Source organism: Austrofundulus limnaeus, unplaced genomic scaffold, assembly GCF_001266775.1.
Source record: "Austrofundulus limnaeus strain Quisiro unplaced genomic scaffold, Austrofundulus_limnaeus-1.0 Scaffold264, whole genome shotgun sequence".
NCBI classification, from domain to species: Eukaryota; Metazoa; Chordata; class Actinopteri; order Cyprinodontiformes; family Rivulidae; genus Austrofundulus; species Austrofundulus limnaeus.
Window position 1 is genome coordinate 600,522 of NW_013952666.1, and position 17,500 is coordinate 618,021.

The 17,500-nt window shown below is 40.4% G+C and overlaps 1 protein-coding gene across 5 annotated transcripts in view; it reads left to right on the forward strand.

Annotated features, from left to right (window-relative positions):
* Positions 1-17,500, forward strand: part of LOC106526195 (target of Nesh-SH3) — a 69,474-nt gene that overhangs the window by 37,315 nt on the left and 14,659 nt on the right. For 2 of the 5 annotated variants that reach the window (XM_014020721.1, XM_014020723.1), the window contains 7 exons: positions 2,755-2,934; positions 5,134-5,199; positions 7,984-8,046; positions 8,152-8,277; positions 8,529-8,618; positions 8,715-8,924; positions 10,970-11,075. In XM_014020721.1, the coding sequence (XP_013876175.1) occupies positions 2,755-2,934; positions 5,134-5,199; positions 7,984-8,046; positions 8,152-8,277; positions 8,529-8,618; positions 8,715-8,924; positions 10,970-11,075 (841 nt within the window). The remainder of the gene's footprint in view (positions 1-2,754; positions 2,935-5,133; positions 5,200-7,983; positions 8,047-8,151; positions 8,278-8,528; positions 8,619-8,714; positions 8,925-10,969; positions 11,076-17,500) is intronic. The other 3 variants (XM_014020722.1, XM_014020724.1, XM_014020725.1) reach the window with 3 other exon arrangements.

Sequence of the window (17,500 nt, forward strand, 5' to 3'; positions counted from 1 at the left end):
AAGAAAGAAAGAAAGAAAGAAAGAAAGAAAGAAAGAAAGAAAGAAAGAAAGAAAGAAAGAAAGAAAGAAAGAAAGAAAGAAAGAAAGAAAGAACTTATTAGATTAATATTTTGTTTTACAGCCTTTTGAACCAAAATGATTGCTTCATCAGATTGTGATCTCCAGCTCTCACTGGAGTGGTTCACAGCCGTGGCCGGGATGAGGATCAGTACCTCCGAATCCAAGACCATGGTCTTGAGCCGGAAACCGGTAGGGTGCCTTCTTTGGATCGGGGAGGAGGTCCTGCCCCAAGTGGAGGAGTTTAAGTATCTCAGGGTCTTGTTCACAAATGAGGGAAGAATGGAGCGGGAGATCGACAGGCGGATTGGTGCTGCATCTGCAGTGATGCGGGCGCTGTACCGGTCTGTCGTGGTGAAGCGGGAGCTGAGCAAGAAGGCAAAGCTCTCGGTTTAGCGGTCGGTCTACGTTCCTACCCTCATCTATGGTCACGAACTTTGGGTAGTGACCAAAAGAATGAGATCGTGGATACAAACGGCCGAAATGAGTCTCCTCCGCAGGGTGTCTGGGCTCTCCCTTAGAGACAGGGTGAGAAGCTCAGTCATCCAGGTAGGACTCACAGTAGAGCCACTGCTCCTCCACGTGGCTCAGGCATCTGGTTAGGATGCCTCCTGGACGCCTCCCTGCTGAGGTGTTCCGGGCACGTCCCACTGGGAGGAGGCCCAGAGGAAGACCCAGGACATGCTGGAGGGACTATATTTCTCAGCTGACCTGGGAACACCTTGGGATTCTCCCGGATGAGCTGGTCCAAGCGGCTGGGGAGAGGCTGCTTAGGTCTCTGGGTCTCTCTGTTTAGGCTGCAGCCCCCGCGACCCGATCTCGAATAAGTGGAAGAAAACAGACGGACCTTTTGAACCAATCCCTGCAATGAAGGGATTTCTGTAACCCTCTCTGAGACTTCAGCACCTGTCCACAGGCATTTTGAACCAAATTATTGTAAGCAAATTGCTCCGTCTGTCTCAGGTTTAAAGGGTGTCTTCACCATAATTCAGGTTTTAGCTCCTTCCACAGATGTTCAACATGACTTAGATCAGGGCTCAAAAAGACACTTCAGTATAGTCCAATGTTTTATTCTGAGCCATCCTTGAATATTTTTGTATGGCTTCGGTCATTAATCTGCTGGAGGACCCATGACCTTCGTCTAAGACCAAGCTTTCTAACACTGGGCAGCACATTTTGCTCCACAATGCCTGGAAAGTCTTCAGATTTCTCTGATGTCCATCTGCCACCAAATTTCTGTTTCATTTTTGGGTCTGCAAGCATTGAGTTCATAGGACTTGTTGCCAAGAAAAGTGTTGCTTATACACTATAATGCCAAAAGTATTTGCTCACCCATCCAAATGACTGCACACCAGTGCACAAAGCAAGGTCCATAAAGACATGGATGGCAGAGTCTGGTCTGGATGAACTTGACTGGCCTGCACAGAGTCCTGACCCCAACCCAGTAGAACACCTTTGGGATGAATTATAGCAGAGACTGAGAGTCAGGCTTTCTGTCCAACATCTGTATGTGACCTCACAAATGCGCTTCTGGAAGAATGGTCAAAAATCCCCATAAACACTCCTAAACCTTGTGGACAGCATTCTCAGAAGATTTGAAATTGTTCTAGCTGCAAAGGGTGGACCAATATCATATTGAACCCTATGGATTAGGAATGCGATGTCACTTTTATTCACCATTCTTTAACCAGGCAAGTCCCGCTGATATCCCAGATCTCCTTTTCAAGGGCGGCCTGGGCCTGAAGGCAACCTATTGTACATGTTTTTGTGGGGTGGGGGAAACCGGAGTACCTGGAGAAAACCCACGCAAGCACGAGAAGAACATGCAAACTCCGCACAGAAAGACCCCAGGTCCGAACCAGGGATCGAACCCAGGACCTTCTTGCTGTGAGACGTCGGTGCTAACCAGTAAGCCGTCGTGCTGCACACTTAAGCTCATATGTGAGTCAAGGCAAGTGAAAGAATACTTTTGGCAATATAGTGTTTGTCAAAAGGACATTCTCCCAGACACTTTGTATCATGTTGTCCTGACGCATCTCAGGTAGAAAAAAAAAGAAATTAAGTAGGTCCTCTGGTCGGGTTCTTCTTTAAAGAAATGTTTTGTCTCTCCTCTAAGAGACTACTTCAGTCTGAGGAGTTTCAGGGGAACTCAGCCTTATAAGCACTTCCCCACATGGTGGACAAACAGGTTTAACGATGAACATCAACACTGTCTGTTCACATGCAAAGGAGGACCATGAACCTAACAATTGATCATTAGTGCCCTGATTATCACCTATTGTTCAGAGGGTCACAATTCTCTTGAGATGTCCAAAGAAAACTGTTAAAAGCTTAAAGCTTGCAGTCCTGTCTAGAGCTTAAACTTCTGAATAACCTGTGCAGCTGTAGTCACAGGAACATCTGTCTTTTACGCTTTTACCTTTAACATGCTGCTTTCTATGGTCCAAGGTCAGTGTGGAACCGACCATGATACCAAACAGCACTGGTGTTTTTTTTTTCTTTTATATTTCTGTTGGACCAGTTTCATGTTATTTCAGAGAACTTTCTAGTATTCTTTTTTATGAAAGAGTATTATATTCATATCTATTTGACACCAATTTAACCACATCCAAGGGTTCATTACTAATGCCTCAGGGCTTATTTTCCATCCCAGATATAACAAAAGCTCTCCACAACTGTTTCTGGTTTTTTTCTTAGGTCCAGGTAGCAAGAAAAACATGAACCCGTCATTGCCTTTGAAACCCTACAGCCCAGCAGCATCTGGATCCATGAGGCCTGGGTTGAGAACTCCCCTCTATCCTTTCTCTAACGGCTTCAGACAAACCCACACTTCCTCTAGATCCAGTAACTCGTCCCCGTCCTCAGGGATACTCGGGGGTAATCCTCCTCCCATCTCTTTCTTTTTCCTTCAGGCTGACATTTTCACCCTTTCTGACATCAATGATCCAATTGATTACACACCAGATCAAACACCTAACAGTTTATAAAATGCCTGACAGCTCTCCAGAACAATAAATATACATTTTGCATAAGCTCCTCTGTTTATGATTGGACATGAGGTTTCACTTAAAGGCCTCTTCATACTCCAATCGAACTGTCGAAACCGGCTGTTATTGTTGCAGCTGCGTAACAAAATTTTCATCATTCTGCCGCTTCGAATTTGCCACCTTTTCTTGTCACAACCCACTGAGGGAACTTTAACCCCTTCCACATAAGAACTTAAATGTGACTGGTTTGTGGCCATGTTTTGTTAATGCTGACAATGCTCGGACACTGCATTTCGCTTCAATCACCCGCTTCCAACAACAACAACAACAAAAAAAAACCTACCCGCTTCCAGAAGCCGACTGGAAGCTAATAGTCAAACAAACAAAAACTTGTGAATGGAGATAAAAAAAACTGTTTTGCACGGAGGAATCTATCTGCAGAAAAGTACAGAACTTTAAATGGGGCAAATAGATTTGTCGACAAATAACGTAGCATCGGAGGGCTTTTCTTTTCCGGAATGTAGACTCTAGAGGGAAGAACCCATGTACAGTGATGTTTCCCGCAGTGGGAGGAATTTCCCAGGAGCTCGGCTCAGTGTGTCTCAGGAGCTATGAAAGGGGTGCGTGAAAATGAACACTGAACAACCACGTGACCGTGCATCAACAGTTCGGCTTCAATTGGAGTATGTGGAAACCTTAAGATTCGTTAAATTAATTATTATTAACAAAACCTGAAGGTGTCCTCACTTTAGTACACATCTGGAAAACAGTTTGATTCTTTTGTTTGTTGACTTTCATGATGTCATACTTTCTGTTGGCTGCTAAATGAACCTCACCGATGAACAACCAAACAAGTCCACTTTGTGATGGAGTTTATGTTAATAATTTAAACCTTCCAGATGGAATCTCAAGTGGTTTGCCTTTTAAATATTATATCAGTTTGACTGGGAAGTTCTAGCTCTGAGTTGGGGTGAAATAAAAACATTTGTTTTCTAATGTTTGCAGGTGAAATACATAGATGTTCCTAAGACACTTTTTATTCTGTGGCCACAGCTTCATTCATTCAAAGTTGTTCATGTAGCTATTATTATCAGACTAAAGATAGATACTGCACTCACTGCAAGCTAGGTTCAGACGTCTGAGTCTGGACTGCGAGTCACTGGAACCCTGTGCCTCACACCAAACCTACAAGCCGCAGTCTTTAAGTCCCAACGTCTGTGTCCAAACCTTCAAATTCCCTCAGAATTATGATCCTCTAACTAGTCTTCAAGTAGTTTCCAACAGTCACAGCCCTGTCTGATCCCTACCATAAACCAAGGTCATTTCTCCTGATCTTGCTGTTCTTGACTTTATTTGAAACAACAGAATGTCAGACTTTTTGGAAGCTGAGAGTGGTCGTATTTGAATCTTTTCTCTCTCTCGAAGTAACAAGATATTTTCATGAAATAACAATGATTCTTGCCTTGATATGAGAGAATTTTTAGATGACATTAATTGTTTTCTCGAGATAATGAGTTGATAATCTTTTCTTGAATGCTTTTATCCACTAAAAGGTTGATTTTCATGTTGCTTTTCACACAACACAATCTGTGTGTAGGTTTAAAACTAATCAGATAAAATCTTTGAAGACTAGCAGCGTCTGTTTAGATTTTTTGTATCCAGTCTGAAAACATCAGCTAAAATTTCTGAAAGTATTTTTTGATGGCATCTGTTAAATTGAATGTCTATAAATCCGACAATCATCTACTGACAGGATTAAATGAGACCAGATGCGTTCTGCAAGGATTCAAATAACTTTCTGCTATTTAACTTATCTTTCATCTTTTGTGTTCCAGAAGTATTCCTGGAAAATATAGATCTTTAAAACAAATCATTCAAGTAATGCTGGGCCATGTGAAAGAAAATTCAGATTATTTCCAGATCAGATACATTACAGATCATAGGCTGTCTGTGCCTGATACTATACTTCAGAATCCTGAAGATTGGAAAAGATCGGCTCCTACAAATAGTCTTGGTTGGTTGTTCTCTGGTTGGGTTCAGTTCTCAGAAACAGTCTGTCCCCTCCTAACACTCAGTTCTCTCCCTGCAGTAAATGGACAGCCACACCGGGGCCTGTCCCCACCCAAACCAGCCTTATGGTCCAGAACTCACCTGGGTAAAAAGACCTTGTTTCTCCTTCTGTGTCTCATCATTAACCCTCCATTCGCTTTGCAGCATTTTTTTTTATCTCCACTGTGGCTCATGTTGGTGTTTTTTGTCCACATCTGTTGTGTTTAATAATTCTTTTCTGTCCATCATTCTTCCTGTCATCCATCTGTCTATTCATCCATGCCGCCTGTGTTTCTTCCACATGTTTCAGCCTCAAGTCGAGCTTTTGCTGGGTTAAGCAAAGCTTCTGGCAGGAGGTCAATCAAATAATCAAGATGTTGATTATTTGACTTGGTTTCATAAATGCTCCATGTGCTGATGGTGGGTGTTATACTGTCTGCTTTCAGTTTTCTTTCACTCAGATCTGCTAGGGTTCTGATTTGTTTCAGAAATTATTAACGAAATCATGAAAATCAAACTACAATTATCTGATTTAAAATAATCCCAGTTTTGGGATAAGACATCTTAAAAATTTGATTTAATCATTTTGAGTCAAAAGGGAAGATTCCAAAAGTAAAGTTAAATACAAAGAATGGAACATTAATTACTATTATGCTACCATTAGTTCACATCATATTACCAATATTTCCATTTTACCACCATTAGTTACCATTATACTACCAATATTTCCATTATACTACCATTAGTTACATTATACTACCAATAGGTCCATTATACTTCCATTAGTTACCATTATACTACAAATAGTTCCATTATACTACCATTAGTTACCATTATACTACCAATAGGTCCATTATACTTCCATTAGTTACCATTATACTACCAACAGGTCCATTTTTATCATTATTGTACCATTAGCTCTCATGTTACTACCATTAGTTACCATTATACTACCATTAGTTACCATTATACTACCATTAGTTACCATTATACTACCGTTAGTTATCATGTTTCTACCATTAGTTACTATGATACTACCAATAGTTCATTATACTACCATTAGTTACATTATACTGCCATTAGTTCCAATGTTACTACCATTATCTCTCAATATACTACAATTAGTTACATTATTCTACCATTATTTATCATTAAGCTACCATTAGTTAACATCTATGAATCTTTCCTTACAGATATACAAACAAAAAGAAGGGGCAATGCTTTTGAGGTGTTTATCCACTTTAAGGTTACATCATAACATAGCATTCCTAAAACCAATCTAGATCCAGACCCATTTTGGTCCAGGTTCTGCTGATTGTCTTTGTATAAAACCATGGGGGATACCTTCTCTTTTCAGATCATTTAATTTTTTTATTTTCACAATCTAACAAAAAACAGGCCGCCTGTTTTAAATCAAACTTATCGGACATTAGAACAAATAAAGTAGGGTTTTCACAGAGAAAGCTGTTTTTAGTCACTTCCTCTCCTGCTGCAGCCAACAGCTCATTGATGGAGGACAAGAAGCTTCCTGGTGTGTTTGGTGGCGTCCCTGTTGAGGAGCAGCTTCATGGTTGGTAACAGCTTAAGTCCTGTACCCAGAACTCTGCTCGTACTGTGTGCTTCATTCGCTCTGCATGGTTTTTTGGTGTTTTGGATCCAGACTCAGAGGCAGATCTGTAAAGGGACCCGAAGGGAAAACATTGGGCTGCCAGCTTTAAGCTTCTGGCCAAAAGCTTGAGCTGTGGAAACTTTGAGCTCCCCTGGTAGTTAGCTTGTGTTGAAGAACCCTCACTCTGCAGAGCTTTGTGCTTTTCTTTCACCACAGATATCTGAGGAATAAACAGCTTCTAATGAGCCTGTGATGAACCCGGTGTCTGCAGCTGAGCTTGCTGTGTTCTGCTTCAGCCTCTACTTCCTGCTTGTTCTTGCTGCAGAAAATGATGTTTGGAAACGTTAGCATGGCGTGCATTGAGCAGTTTTCATGGGACTGTAGAAACCGCTGTTTGCTACGTATTTCAGGACTGTTTGTGTGTGAAAAGAAAAAAAATGTCATGCCAGTATTTATTTCACTTCAGTTCATTCTGTAATCAGAAGAACTGTGTTGTAATTACAGCACACTTTCTATTATGGAGCTCCGTGGAGAACGTTTATTCGTTTTGTTGGCAAAGCTTCTAATTCAAGCCCAAGAAAAATAAACCAAGAAAGTATAAAAGTTCTTCGAACCAAAAACAACCGAAGCAGTCTCCAAATATCATCATCACATGTCTCTTGAGTTCAAGGAATGCCTCTGAATTGTTACAAGCTAAACTTTTGCGGGACTCCATCATCCTTCATGTTTGTGGTTTTGCATTTATTCCATTTAGTTCTGGACCTGGGTCAGGTCCCTGATTGAGAGGAATTTTGGCTAGAGGGAAGGGGTGGGGAGGTGGGGGTGTAATTGGCTGCAGGTTCTGGACCTCCAAGTCAAACACACAGTTTTATGTGGATTTCTGCAGGACTGTTTATGTTTTAAAGTTCATTTGTGTGTTTGGAAACGGCTGCAGAGCGTCTACCTTCAAATGGAGAAAAAGATTTTCCAGGAGATTAGAGAAAACAGATCTAAAGTGGCTGTTGGTGTTTAACTTTTGGTTTTATTTAGACACAATGCACCCACAGGCCAACATGATGCCTGAATCTAATTTACAGAACATGTTTCTGCCACGTACCACTTCAGAAACTTCTTAAAGCACATGATCCTGATCTGAGTGAAGCCAGTGGACCACTGCTTCCTATGAAATACGATTTTTTTCCATTAAAACTATTTTTAGATGCATTTGAAGAAAGTCACAGATGCAGAATTGATTCTTAGAAATGAAAATTCTTAAACATTTGATGCTGATGTTTGTTACAGGATCTCCAGTCCGTCCAGTCGTCAACATGAAGCCAAATGATGTACGAAAGCTTGGAGAGACCGGTAAGAACTCAGCTAGAGTTTAGAAATGTTGTTTGTTTCTTTAAACATGCCTAAACACTAGATTTATTTATTTAATCCCTGATGTTGGAACTTTTTTTAATTCAGACAAGTTAAACCGCATTGAGAAGAGTGAAAAGTCAGATTTCTTGCCTCGTAAAGTCCCAGCAGCAACTGCCAAGCCGACCAAACAGGAGCGAAGAAAGACAACAACTGCAGCTCCGACGGCTGCCGGTAACTGAACGTCACGCAGACAAAACCATTGTCAAACAGATCGGCACAAGATAAAAAAACACTCAGATTTAGAGTCCCACTATTAAAAAAACTTAGTGATACATAACACAGCCTGTGGCTTACTGGGGGTACATAAACCTAACCCTTACCACTTGCTGCTTCAAAAACAAATACGATAAAGGAAATGTGATCATTTTCTCCAGTTTAATCCTGACAGCTTAGACATCATTATCTTTCATTCATTCTTTTAGTGACACGACAGGAAACATGGGAAAAGTCAGACCTCTTCAAGGCACAGCCCAGCTCTGACGTTGATGCTCTTGGGAATAAACGTTATGTGGGTATGTTTTCATCCCGCATAACTGAAGCGTAGAAACAAACATTTAGCAAAGTTTTTGTTCTGTCTACTACTAATCTATCCCTTCCTCCACCCATAGCACCGCATGTTGTCTACCAAACTGGTAAGAAACCTGACGAGCCCTGCTCCATCACCTCCTCCCTTACATATTTCCCTGAAGACGAACGCGGTGAGAAAAGATCGACATCTCCTCCTAAGAGTCCACCATCCAACCTCACTGTGGTGACAGTAGAAGGGTGTCCATCCTTCATCATTTTGGACTGGGAGAAAACAGACAACGACACCACCGGTATGAAGATGATAGATCTAAGCACCAAAACCAGGAAGCATTTCTTGTGTAGGAGGTGGGCTTAAGCTGAATTAAGCTTCTCCCGCATCTCTCATACACAAGGTTATGTGGAAAGTTTTACCAAGGTAGTTCTCATTACTTTTAATATCTTGACTGTGCGAAGTGAAAAGTGACACAGTAAGTGACGTTCAGACGAGTTCAAGTCGATTCATAAAAGACTATGCAATCATTTATTTACACAAATTGAACAAATCATAAGTACACTTGATTGTGGGTATTCCTATAAAAAGTGTCAAAGTTAAATGAGATGAAAATCCGTGTCCGAATTTCAGTTCACATCAACTCAGATTACTTATAAAGAACAGTAAAACGTCAGCTCTAATGTTAACAACCAAACAATTTTACTGGCACTTTCAGCTTAAGTTTTGGCAAATAAAGACAAGAAAAGGAGGAAAGTAAGGTTAGTATTTCTACTAATTTAACTTTAACAAAGTGTGGTTCAACCGGATCAGCATGTCCTTTCTGCGCTCAGGATTTCCACATGACACGTCACCCCGAACACGTCAGTTTTACCTGGTGATGGCTTCTTGAGTCACCCCTGGGTAGGAACTGTCTCACCTCCGATCAGTCAGGGAACTTTTTATCGGCTCGTTTACTGTTCCTTGACAAGTAGGTGTGTCGAGGCAAGATGGTCAGAAACACGGCGAAAAGGGTGTTAAAAAGACAAGTATTGCGGGTATGATCATAAAGTCATTTATTGATGGGCAGACATGGAACAGAAAGCAATCACGAAGTCTGTTAGATGTGGGCCCACCTGTCATAGGCCGGCAAGCAATGATATACTGTCAGCTAACATCATGTGATAATGAACAACCAATCCCAACCTGCCCCATCCTGATACACGGAAAGAGGTCAACTCGATGATGACGTCCAGGGATATCAACGAGATATGAACAGTGGACAGTGTCAAGGTGATACAGACATAAGTATTCCACAGCAAGGTGTTTTCCATGTAACTTTTCGTCTGTTTCAGTCCAAGCCAGAAAGATTCTAGCTGACATCCGGTTCCTTCTTTCAAAATGAAATCTCCCCTTGGGAGGTAAAAACACACTTGGAGGCTTGAAGCCTCGGATGGGACAGCCGGCTGGCGTGCCAGGCCCCGGCCATTAAGTCTTCCCTAGTTAGCTCAAGGGTTAAGACTCAAAAGCCAAACTGCTTCTCTCCGAAGAGAGAACTCAGCTTTCTTCCTAGTTGGAGTCAGGAAGAAGAGTGTGTCCGTTCCTCAAAGCTGTCCGGGTTAGTAAGAGAAACGGACAATCTTTGGTTCCGCCCTCAGGCGTAGAGATGAGTCAGAGAAAGAAAGATAAAGATTTGCCAGCGGCGCAACCTCCAAGGTTAAAATTCTATGGCTGTTCACAACAGGATGATAACCTTTCTTCAGCTTTCTTCTGATAGACTCTAAGAGAAATCACTGCAAAACATTTATGATGATTAATTAACATTTCTGTCTTATAATCCATTTTGAACCTTCTGTTAGTCCAGATAAATGAAAGATTTTCTCAGGAAAAATCCACAATTATATTACTGTGTTCACAGTAAAATAAAAACAGTGATTTACATAAAAACACAATGAAAACATTGTAATGATTTTCTCTGTGATTTTTTTATACCATTATTAATCTTTTAGGCACGATAAAAGGAAAGAAGTGGTTCCACTTTATTGTGACAGTCATTATCCTGATTTAACAAAGGCATAAACATTCTTAGTTAAACAACAAATGAATCACGAACAGAAGAGATTGTTCTGTCCATTATCTGATTAAGAGAACTGAGGAGTTCTCTTCCAGGTTGAAATGACCTGTCATGGCCTAAATAGAGTTCAGTTTGTGACAGAGTTCCTGTCCTCTCGTCAGGCTTGTTCGAGGCCTGGTTTGAGGCAGTAAATCTTGTTTCTTCACTCGAGGTGACCCCTACACTTGTCTCATATATGAAAAAAAATCTCCTTTATATTGTAAATTTAATATTATTTATCTTTTTTTCTGTAGAATATGAAGTCATCTCCACTGCAAAAGGACCTGACGGAGAACGGGTGTCTATCTTGACCACCGACCAGACTCACACTGCAGTGGAAAACCTCAATCCTGAGAGCAGGTAGGCTCATCTAGGGCTATACAAGGACCAAATTTGTAGAGGTAAATTAAATTTTCATCAGGAAGATGACAGAAGACTTATCCCTAAGAATAAGACTATCCCTCTGTTCAGTTAGTTCTTCCAATGATGGCAGCTGTGGCTAATGCCCCTTTTCCAATTGCACCTTTACAGCATGGTTTGACATGGCTTGGTTGCAAGGCTTTTTCACTAGCAAGGATTTATGGAACCAGCCCCCTTTTCAGAACTTACTTTGCTAACATGCATAATGTCACGAGACTGTCTGTCACTGATTAATTGATAAAGGGGTGGAGTCACTGGTTGCGTCACAAGAGCTACTCTCACAACCACCCTATCCGCCATTTGCAATAACAACGCAACCATGTCCTCCAATGTTGTGTTGCATATCTTTTCGGGGTCTTCTTCTACTACTATGTTTAAAAACCGTGTAAAGTAAAATTAAATGTGTGTTTTGAGTTTGTCACATGACAGAAATATGTGTTATTAATCACCCATTTAAATCTGACTGATTAAAAACATTGTTTACTTTATAAAATTAAGTCTCAAAAGTAATGAAAAAACATCATTTTACTCTGTTCTGAAATGCTGGGGGCATGTCAGCTGGAGGAGCTGAAACCACACCCACATGCTGAGTGTTACTGTGTCCGTGTCCTGTACTGAGGAGATGTTCGCGAAGGCTGGAAGCCTAATTGGAGATCTCCAGCCGTACTCATTTGAACCATCAGAGCCAGACTTAGACTCTGAGTCAGACAGTGACCACTGTGATGGTCGGCATCGTCAATCCAGAGTTTTTTTCAGGCGGTCATCTCTTGGAAACTTAAATAAAGTCACCAAGCTGTTACCCTGCACATTGCGACATCCAGCGAAGATGCACGAACAAGAAGAATGAGGCATAATTGGTTAGCTAGCTAACAATGAACAAAATATCTATGCTATTGCGATGTGATGCTATCTGCGATTCGCAAGTGAACGGCAACCGCCGAGGCGAAGAACGTTTTTATACCACTGGAGCAGCAGGGGGCGGGGTTTTGCCGGGGTTATGCTGAAGGTGGCCCTGTGACGAAACGCAGCCGCCTTTTAAAACACGCCCAAAAAATCCTGAAACAAACACATCTTTAAACACAAATTGATCTATGCCTCCAAAATTAATGTATCTACAGTTGTGAGACTTTTTACTCATTTACAGCAATGCAATTGTGACATTTATAATGTTTAATGAAGAAAATATTAAAATTTACTTTATATGGTCTTTAATAGAGGCTGGCAAATAGCTTAATGGAGCATAACCGCCACTAGCTGATAAAGCGGCGTCAATTTTTGGACTCTGGGAACACCCAACTTTATAAATCTTTAGTTAAATGAGTTACAAGAATATTTAATTTCTCTCTGGGATCATTAAAGTATTTTTGAATTGAATTGAATTGAATGATGAACCTATCCCTTAGAGCTGTTACTGGAGTGTAATGGAAAACCACCTTAGCCAACTCAAACTGTGTTGTAGAGGCTCTAGTGGGAAAGGGCCATAGGTAATTATAACAGTCATCCTCCACAGATAATGTTGGGAGTTCGATTCTACCACCATTCACTGTCATGTTAAAGTGTCCCTGGGCAAGAAATTGAACCCTTCATAGCCTCTGATGTATGTCCCATCAGTGTATGAATGTGATTTAATGGTACTGATTAGTTTTTGTAGAATACTTTATCCAGATTAGCTATGTCGTTGTACAGTAGAGTACTGAATGAATGTGTGTGTAAATGGATAAATGAGGGCACACATTGTGTTGTAAAGCACTTTGAGTATCCTGGTTAGATGCTATATAAGTACAGTCCATTTACCGTTCCTCTCATAAAAACATTTTTTATACAACCCTGAAAAAGTTGGAACTTTGTGTAAAATGTAAATGCAAACAGAAAGCAATGATCTGCAAACCTCATGAACCCATATTTTATTCACAATGGAACATGGCAAACAACAAATGTTGAAAGTAAGAAACCTTTTTTAAGGTTAATTTAGAATTTAATGGCAGAAACACGTCTGTAAAAATGTGGGCCAGGAGCAAGAAAATGCTGTAAAAGTAAGTGGTACAAATAAGAAACAGCTAGAGGAGCATTTTGCAAATTATTAGGGTAATTGTTAGGACTGGGTATAAAAAAAAGTTTTTTATTGAGCCTAAATCTCTCAGATGTAAAAATGGGCAAGGGTTCACCAGTCTAAGAAAAAATGTCTAAAAATAGTTAAACAGTTTCAGAATAATGGGCCTCATGCAAGAACATGTTCGTATTCTTATCCTAAATTTCTCTTACTTTTGTTCGTACGAAGGGTTCGTACGAACATGCCACGTCAGATTCAACAAACTCTTCTATCTTCAGGAAAAGTGTGTAAATGAGCTGCGTAAATTACACCTGTTCGTATCCAGCTGTTCGTGCACGCTAGAGGAGATTAGCGTAATTACCACCCCAAAAACACCATATAAGGCTATGTTTCTTGCCTCAGATATTTGTTCGTATCTGAAAAAAATCTTAGAATACGAAAACATTGGTGAATGCCACAAATTCTCCTAAAGCACTCGTACACACAATTTAAGAACAAATCTGTGCGTACGAATGGTTCTTGCATGAGGCCCATTGTTCCTTAAAGGTGCAATATCACGTAAACTAAATTTTTTTAGCTTTATATCATGTTATAATGATATCCTCTCATCAAAAACATGCCCAGAGTCTTGCTCTGACTCCTTCATGCATGTTTGAGAAATCCTGTAGTGTCCTGAGGCAGCCAGGCAGGGGTGAAAAAATGACCGGTTGGGCCCAGAACTGCTTTTTGGGATCAGCTCTTCCTCTGGGGCTGTGTCTCCATGCCGAGCTTCCTCATTACAGAGCCCCCCCCCCCCCACACACACACACACCCCGGCCCGGCCAGCAACAACTAGCAAACACCCGGTGAAATCCGTGTCTGCTGAGCTCCTAATACTAACCACTTTTCAGTCCAGTCCTTTCAGATTAAAAATGCCTTTGAGGAAATGTATTTTCAAATGCGAAGGAAACTACCCTCTTTTTGAGCTTCACAAGGATGACACGGTTCTTAAAAAAATGGTTGGACTTCATTTTTGGAAGTAACCCTCCGACGAAAGAAAAGTTAAATATGTGCCAGCCAAATGATAGATTTCTGAACAAAAAGGAAATTAACAGTGGACCAATAACAAGATTATCACTAAAAGACAATGCAATTCCAACACAAACACATTTGTCAAACACCGTCGTCATCTGCCCAGGTAAGCTGACCAACAACTCACGTTGTTTTGTTCACATCGTCGTTTGGTCTATGTGTGATTTACGGTTAGCATTTGTAACTTATTACGATCACTACATGTGTGTGTCTGTGAGGATGACTGAAATAATCTTACCAGCTGAAATGTCATCTCTGTAATCGCTCCAGTTCTTCAGAAAACGTACTTTTCGGTCCGACGATAAGACTCATATGTATCCTGAGATGCAATTTTCCAAAACCGATATTGTATAATGCTCCTTTTTTTTCTCATTACAACAAAGTCTGCTATGATGCTCCAGGTTGTAAACAGCAGAGCCAAATAGAGAGAAGTTGTTGTGACGACGTGCTGAAATAGGAGGGACAGAAATGGAAGAAGGTTCTTAAAGAGACAGAGGCCAATTTCAAGGCGTTAAGAAACAGCTGTTATGTGAAGTCAAGTTTATTTTCTATTTAAACATATAAAAAGCATTTTAATAACTGAAGATGACATGGTTACTTTACTATGGTATAGAATTTAAATATACAGTATGTCTGAGAAACACATAATACTGTCCCTTTAAAAGGAAACTGAAAAGACTTATTATTCCTTCATCAACAGTTAAAAATATTGTATAAATTTTTAGTTTCAACATATGTTTACTATGTAACATAAAAACGGGTTTGTGAGATTTGAAAATCATTGAATTTTGTTTTGTTTACATTTTACAGAATGTCTCAGTTTGTGCAGAGTGGGTTGTAATGATGAATCTGAAGACCTTCTTGCTGTGAATGTTCAGAGTTAACATCTGCAGCTTGGCTCTGCAGTCTCTTTGCACAGCTGTTCAAACACAGCAAAGCAGTTGAGTGGAGAAAATAAGCAGTGTTTCTTTTCTATGCTCACCGACTCTTTAATGAGCCTGATGTGAGAAAGTTATGTGGTGTAATGGAAGGTGGTGGGAAATGAAGTCTAGTTCCCAGTCAATTTAGAGCAACTGTTTTCACTTTCAAGCACTTGCTGTGAGATGCTCATGACTCCTTCAGGTTCTGCAGCTCTTTGAGTAAAAGGAACATAAACATGATGCACTTGAAAATTTCAAAGAAAAGCTGTTGTCTTTTTTTTCTCAGCAAACTTATTATTATTTTAACATTTTTAACATGAATCACAGAACATATCCTTTCCCACACCCACCCCAGCATTTGCCATCCCGATGGTCAAGAACATTTGTGATCTGACTCAAAGTAGTTTAAGTGTTTTTGTTAAATCCCTTCAAGATTCAATGGTATCTGAAAATGATCCTTGTTTATGACAATTCCAGGTGTGCAATGTCCATACTTGCAGCCAATGAACAAATTAAAGTGTCATTAGGAAGTTTCTTCCTCTGACCTAAAATTTTCTCCACTGCATTAACAACCAGACTTTACAATTTTTCCTCATTAGAGATAGATGTGAATCATCATTAAACAAGTGCATAGCATGGTGGAGAAAATCCAGTTTCTTCTGCAAGACAATAAATTGCAACCTATTGTAAATGTTTTAGGTCTGAGAGAGGAAACCAAAGTACGCGAAGAAAACCCACACCAGCACGAGGAGAATATGCAAACTCTGCTGTGAAAGACCCCAGGTCCAAACCTGGGATCAATCCCCTTCTAGCTATGAGGCATCAGTGCTAACCACTGATGTGTTGTGCTGCCTAATACACATATCAGTGCAAACAATGAAACGTCCACACAAGAATTACACTGCCTGGCCACCTGGATGTAACTAAGGTCTATGATCTGGGGTTGCTACAGGTGGTCAGGTCTAGGTTCAGCAACAGTTTGTGTTCAAAGAATGTCAGCTGATTAGCTGAATATACTGAGTGACCAGGGTTTGCATTTATAAAGCTTGCATTCACAAAAAACGGGCCCAGAAACTTGCATACGCCACTTTCTACACAAAGGTTGTGATTTCTAAAATCCAAACTTGACGTGAAAATGTTCAGTCCCTCATGCCAGCTTTGACCCATGCATATGTTCAGGGTTGCACATAAAATCTTTGGTCTCGTTCTCAGGGGAGAACCTGGGGTTGTTGCTTGGTGCTCGCTCATATTTTCCTTCACTCATTTAACACATTTTAACTAGGGGAGCGTCAGGGCATCTAACGTCCCCCTGTTCTGTTTTATGACTCCTATCAGCTGCAACGTCTCAGGACATCATGTTAAATCAGTCCAACAAGTTTTTTAATTTATTCTTTTACTCTGCATAAATTTTATAAACTACCTAAGTGGCCGAGGGGCTGGGTGTATGTCATATAAACATCAGAAACTGAACATTTCATGGTTAAATGTCTTTAAGACTAGCATGTCCTTCAGATGGACATCTCCTGTTTGGTCTTCTGGATCTTTGGCCTTGGTTAAACCAGCTTTCCATACTCTTCAGTCCAAGCAGCAAATATCTGTCTTTTGCACAGAGCAAAATAACTTAAAACATGCAAATGTTTTATTTGTTAGACTGGTTTCTTTTTTAAAAGACTATTTTATTCAAAAATATTAAATTGTTTAGATGGTTTCAGCTCATGTAATTACCGGTATTTATTCTTCGTATTTGATCATTTAATAAATTACATTTGTCCCAGAAAAGCTGTATCACAGTATGGTCCTAAATATAAATAAGTTTAGCAAATCAAGAACCTTGTTTTTTGATAAAATTGTGAATGAAATTTGTGGATCTTTATGATAAATTAAAATAACATTTAAAACTCATTCATCTAGAGAACATGTCAAGTTGTTTTTATTTTTTAATGTACTGTATATATATTTAAAAAATTCCCTTCTCACCCTCCGCGGGTGGTCTTTTTCATCTTCTGAGCTCGGGTCCTCTACCAGAGGCCAGGGAGCTTGAGGGTTCTGCGCAGTATCTTAGCTGTGCCTAGAACTGCACATTTCTGGACTGAGATGTCTGATGTTGTTCCTGGGATCTGTTTTAGCCACTGCTCCAGTTTGGGGGTGACTGCCCCGAGGGCCCCGATGACCACAGGCACCACTGTGGTCTTCACCTTCCAGGTCTTTTCCAATTCCTCTCTGAGGCCCTGGTATTTCTCCAGTTTCCTGATGTCGTGGTCACTTGGTATTGCGACATCCACCACAACGGCTTTCCTCTGTTCTTTATCCACCACCACAATGTC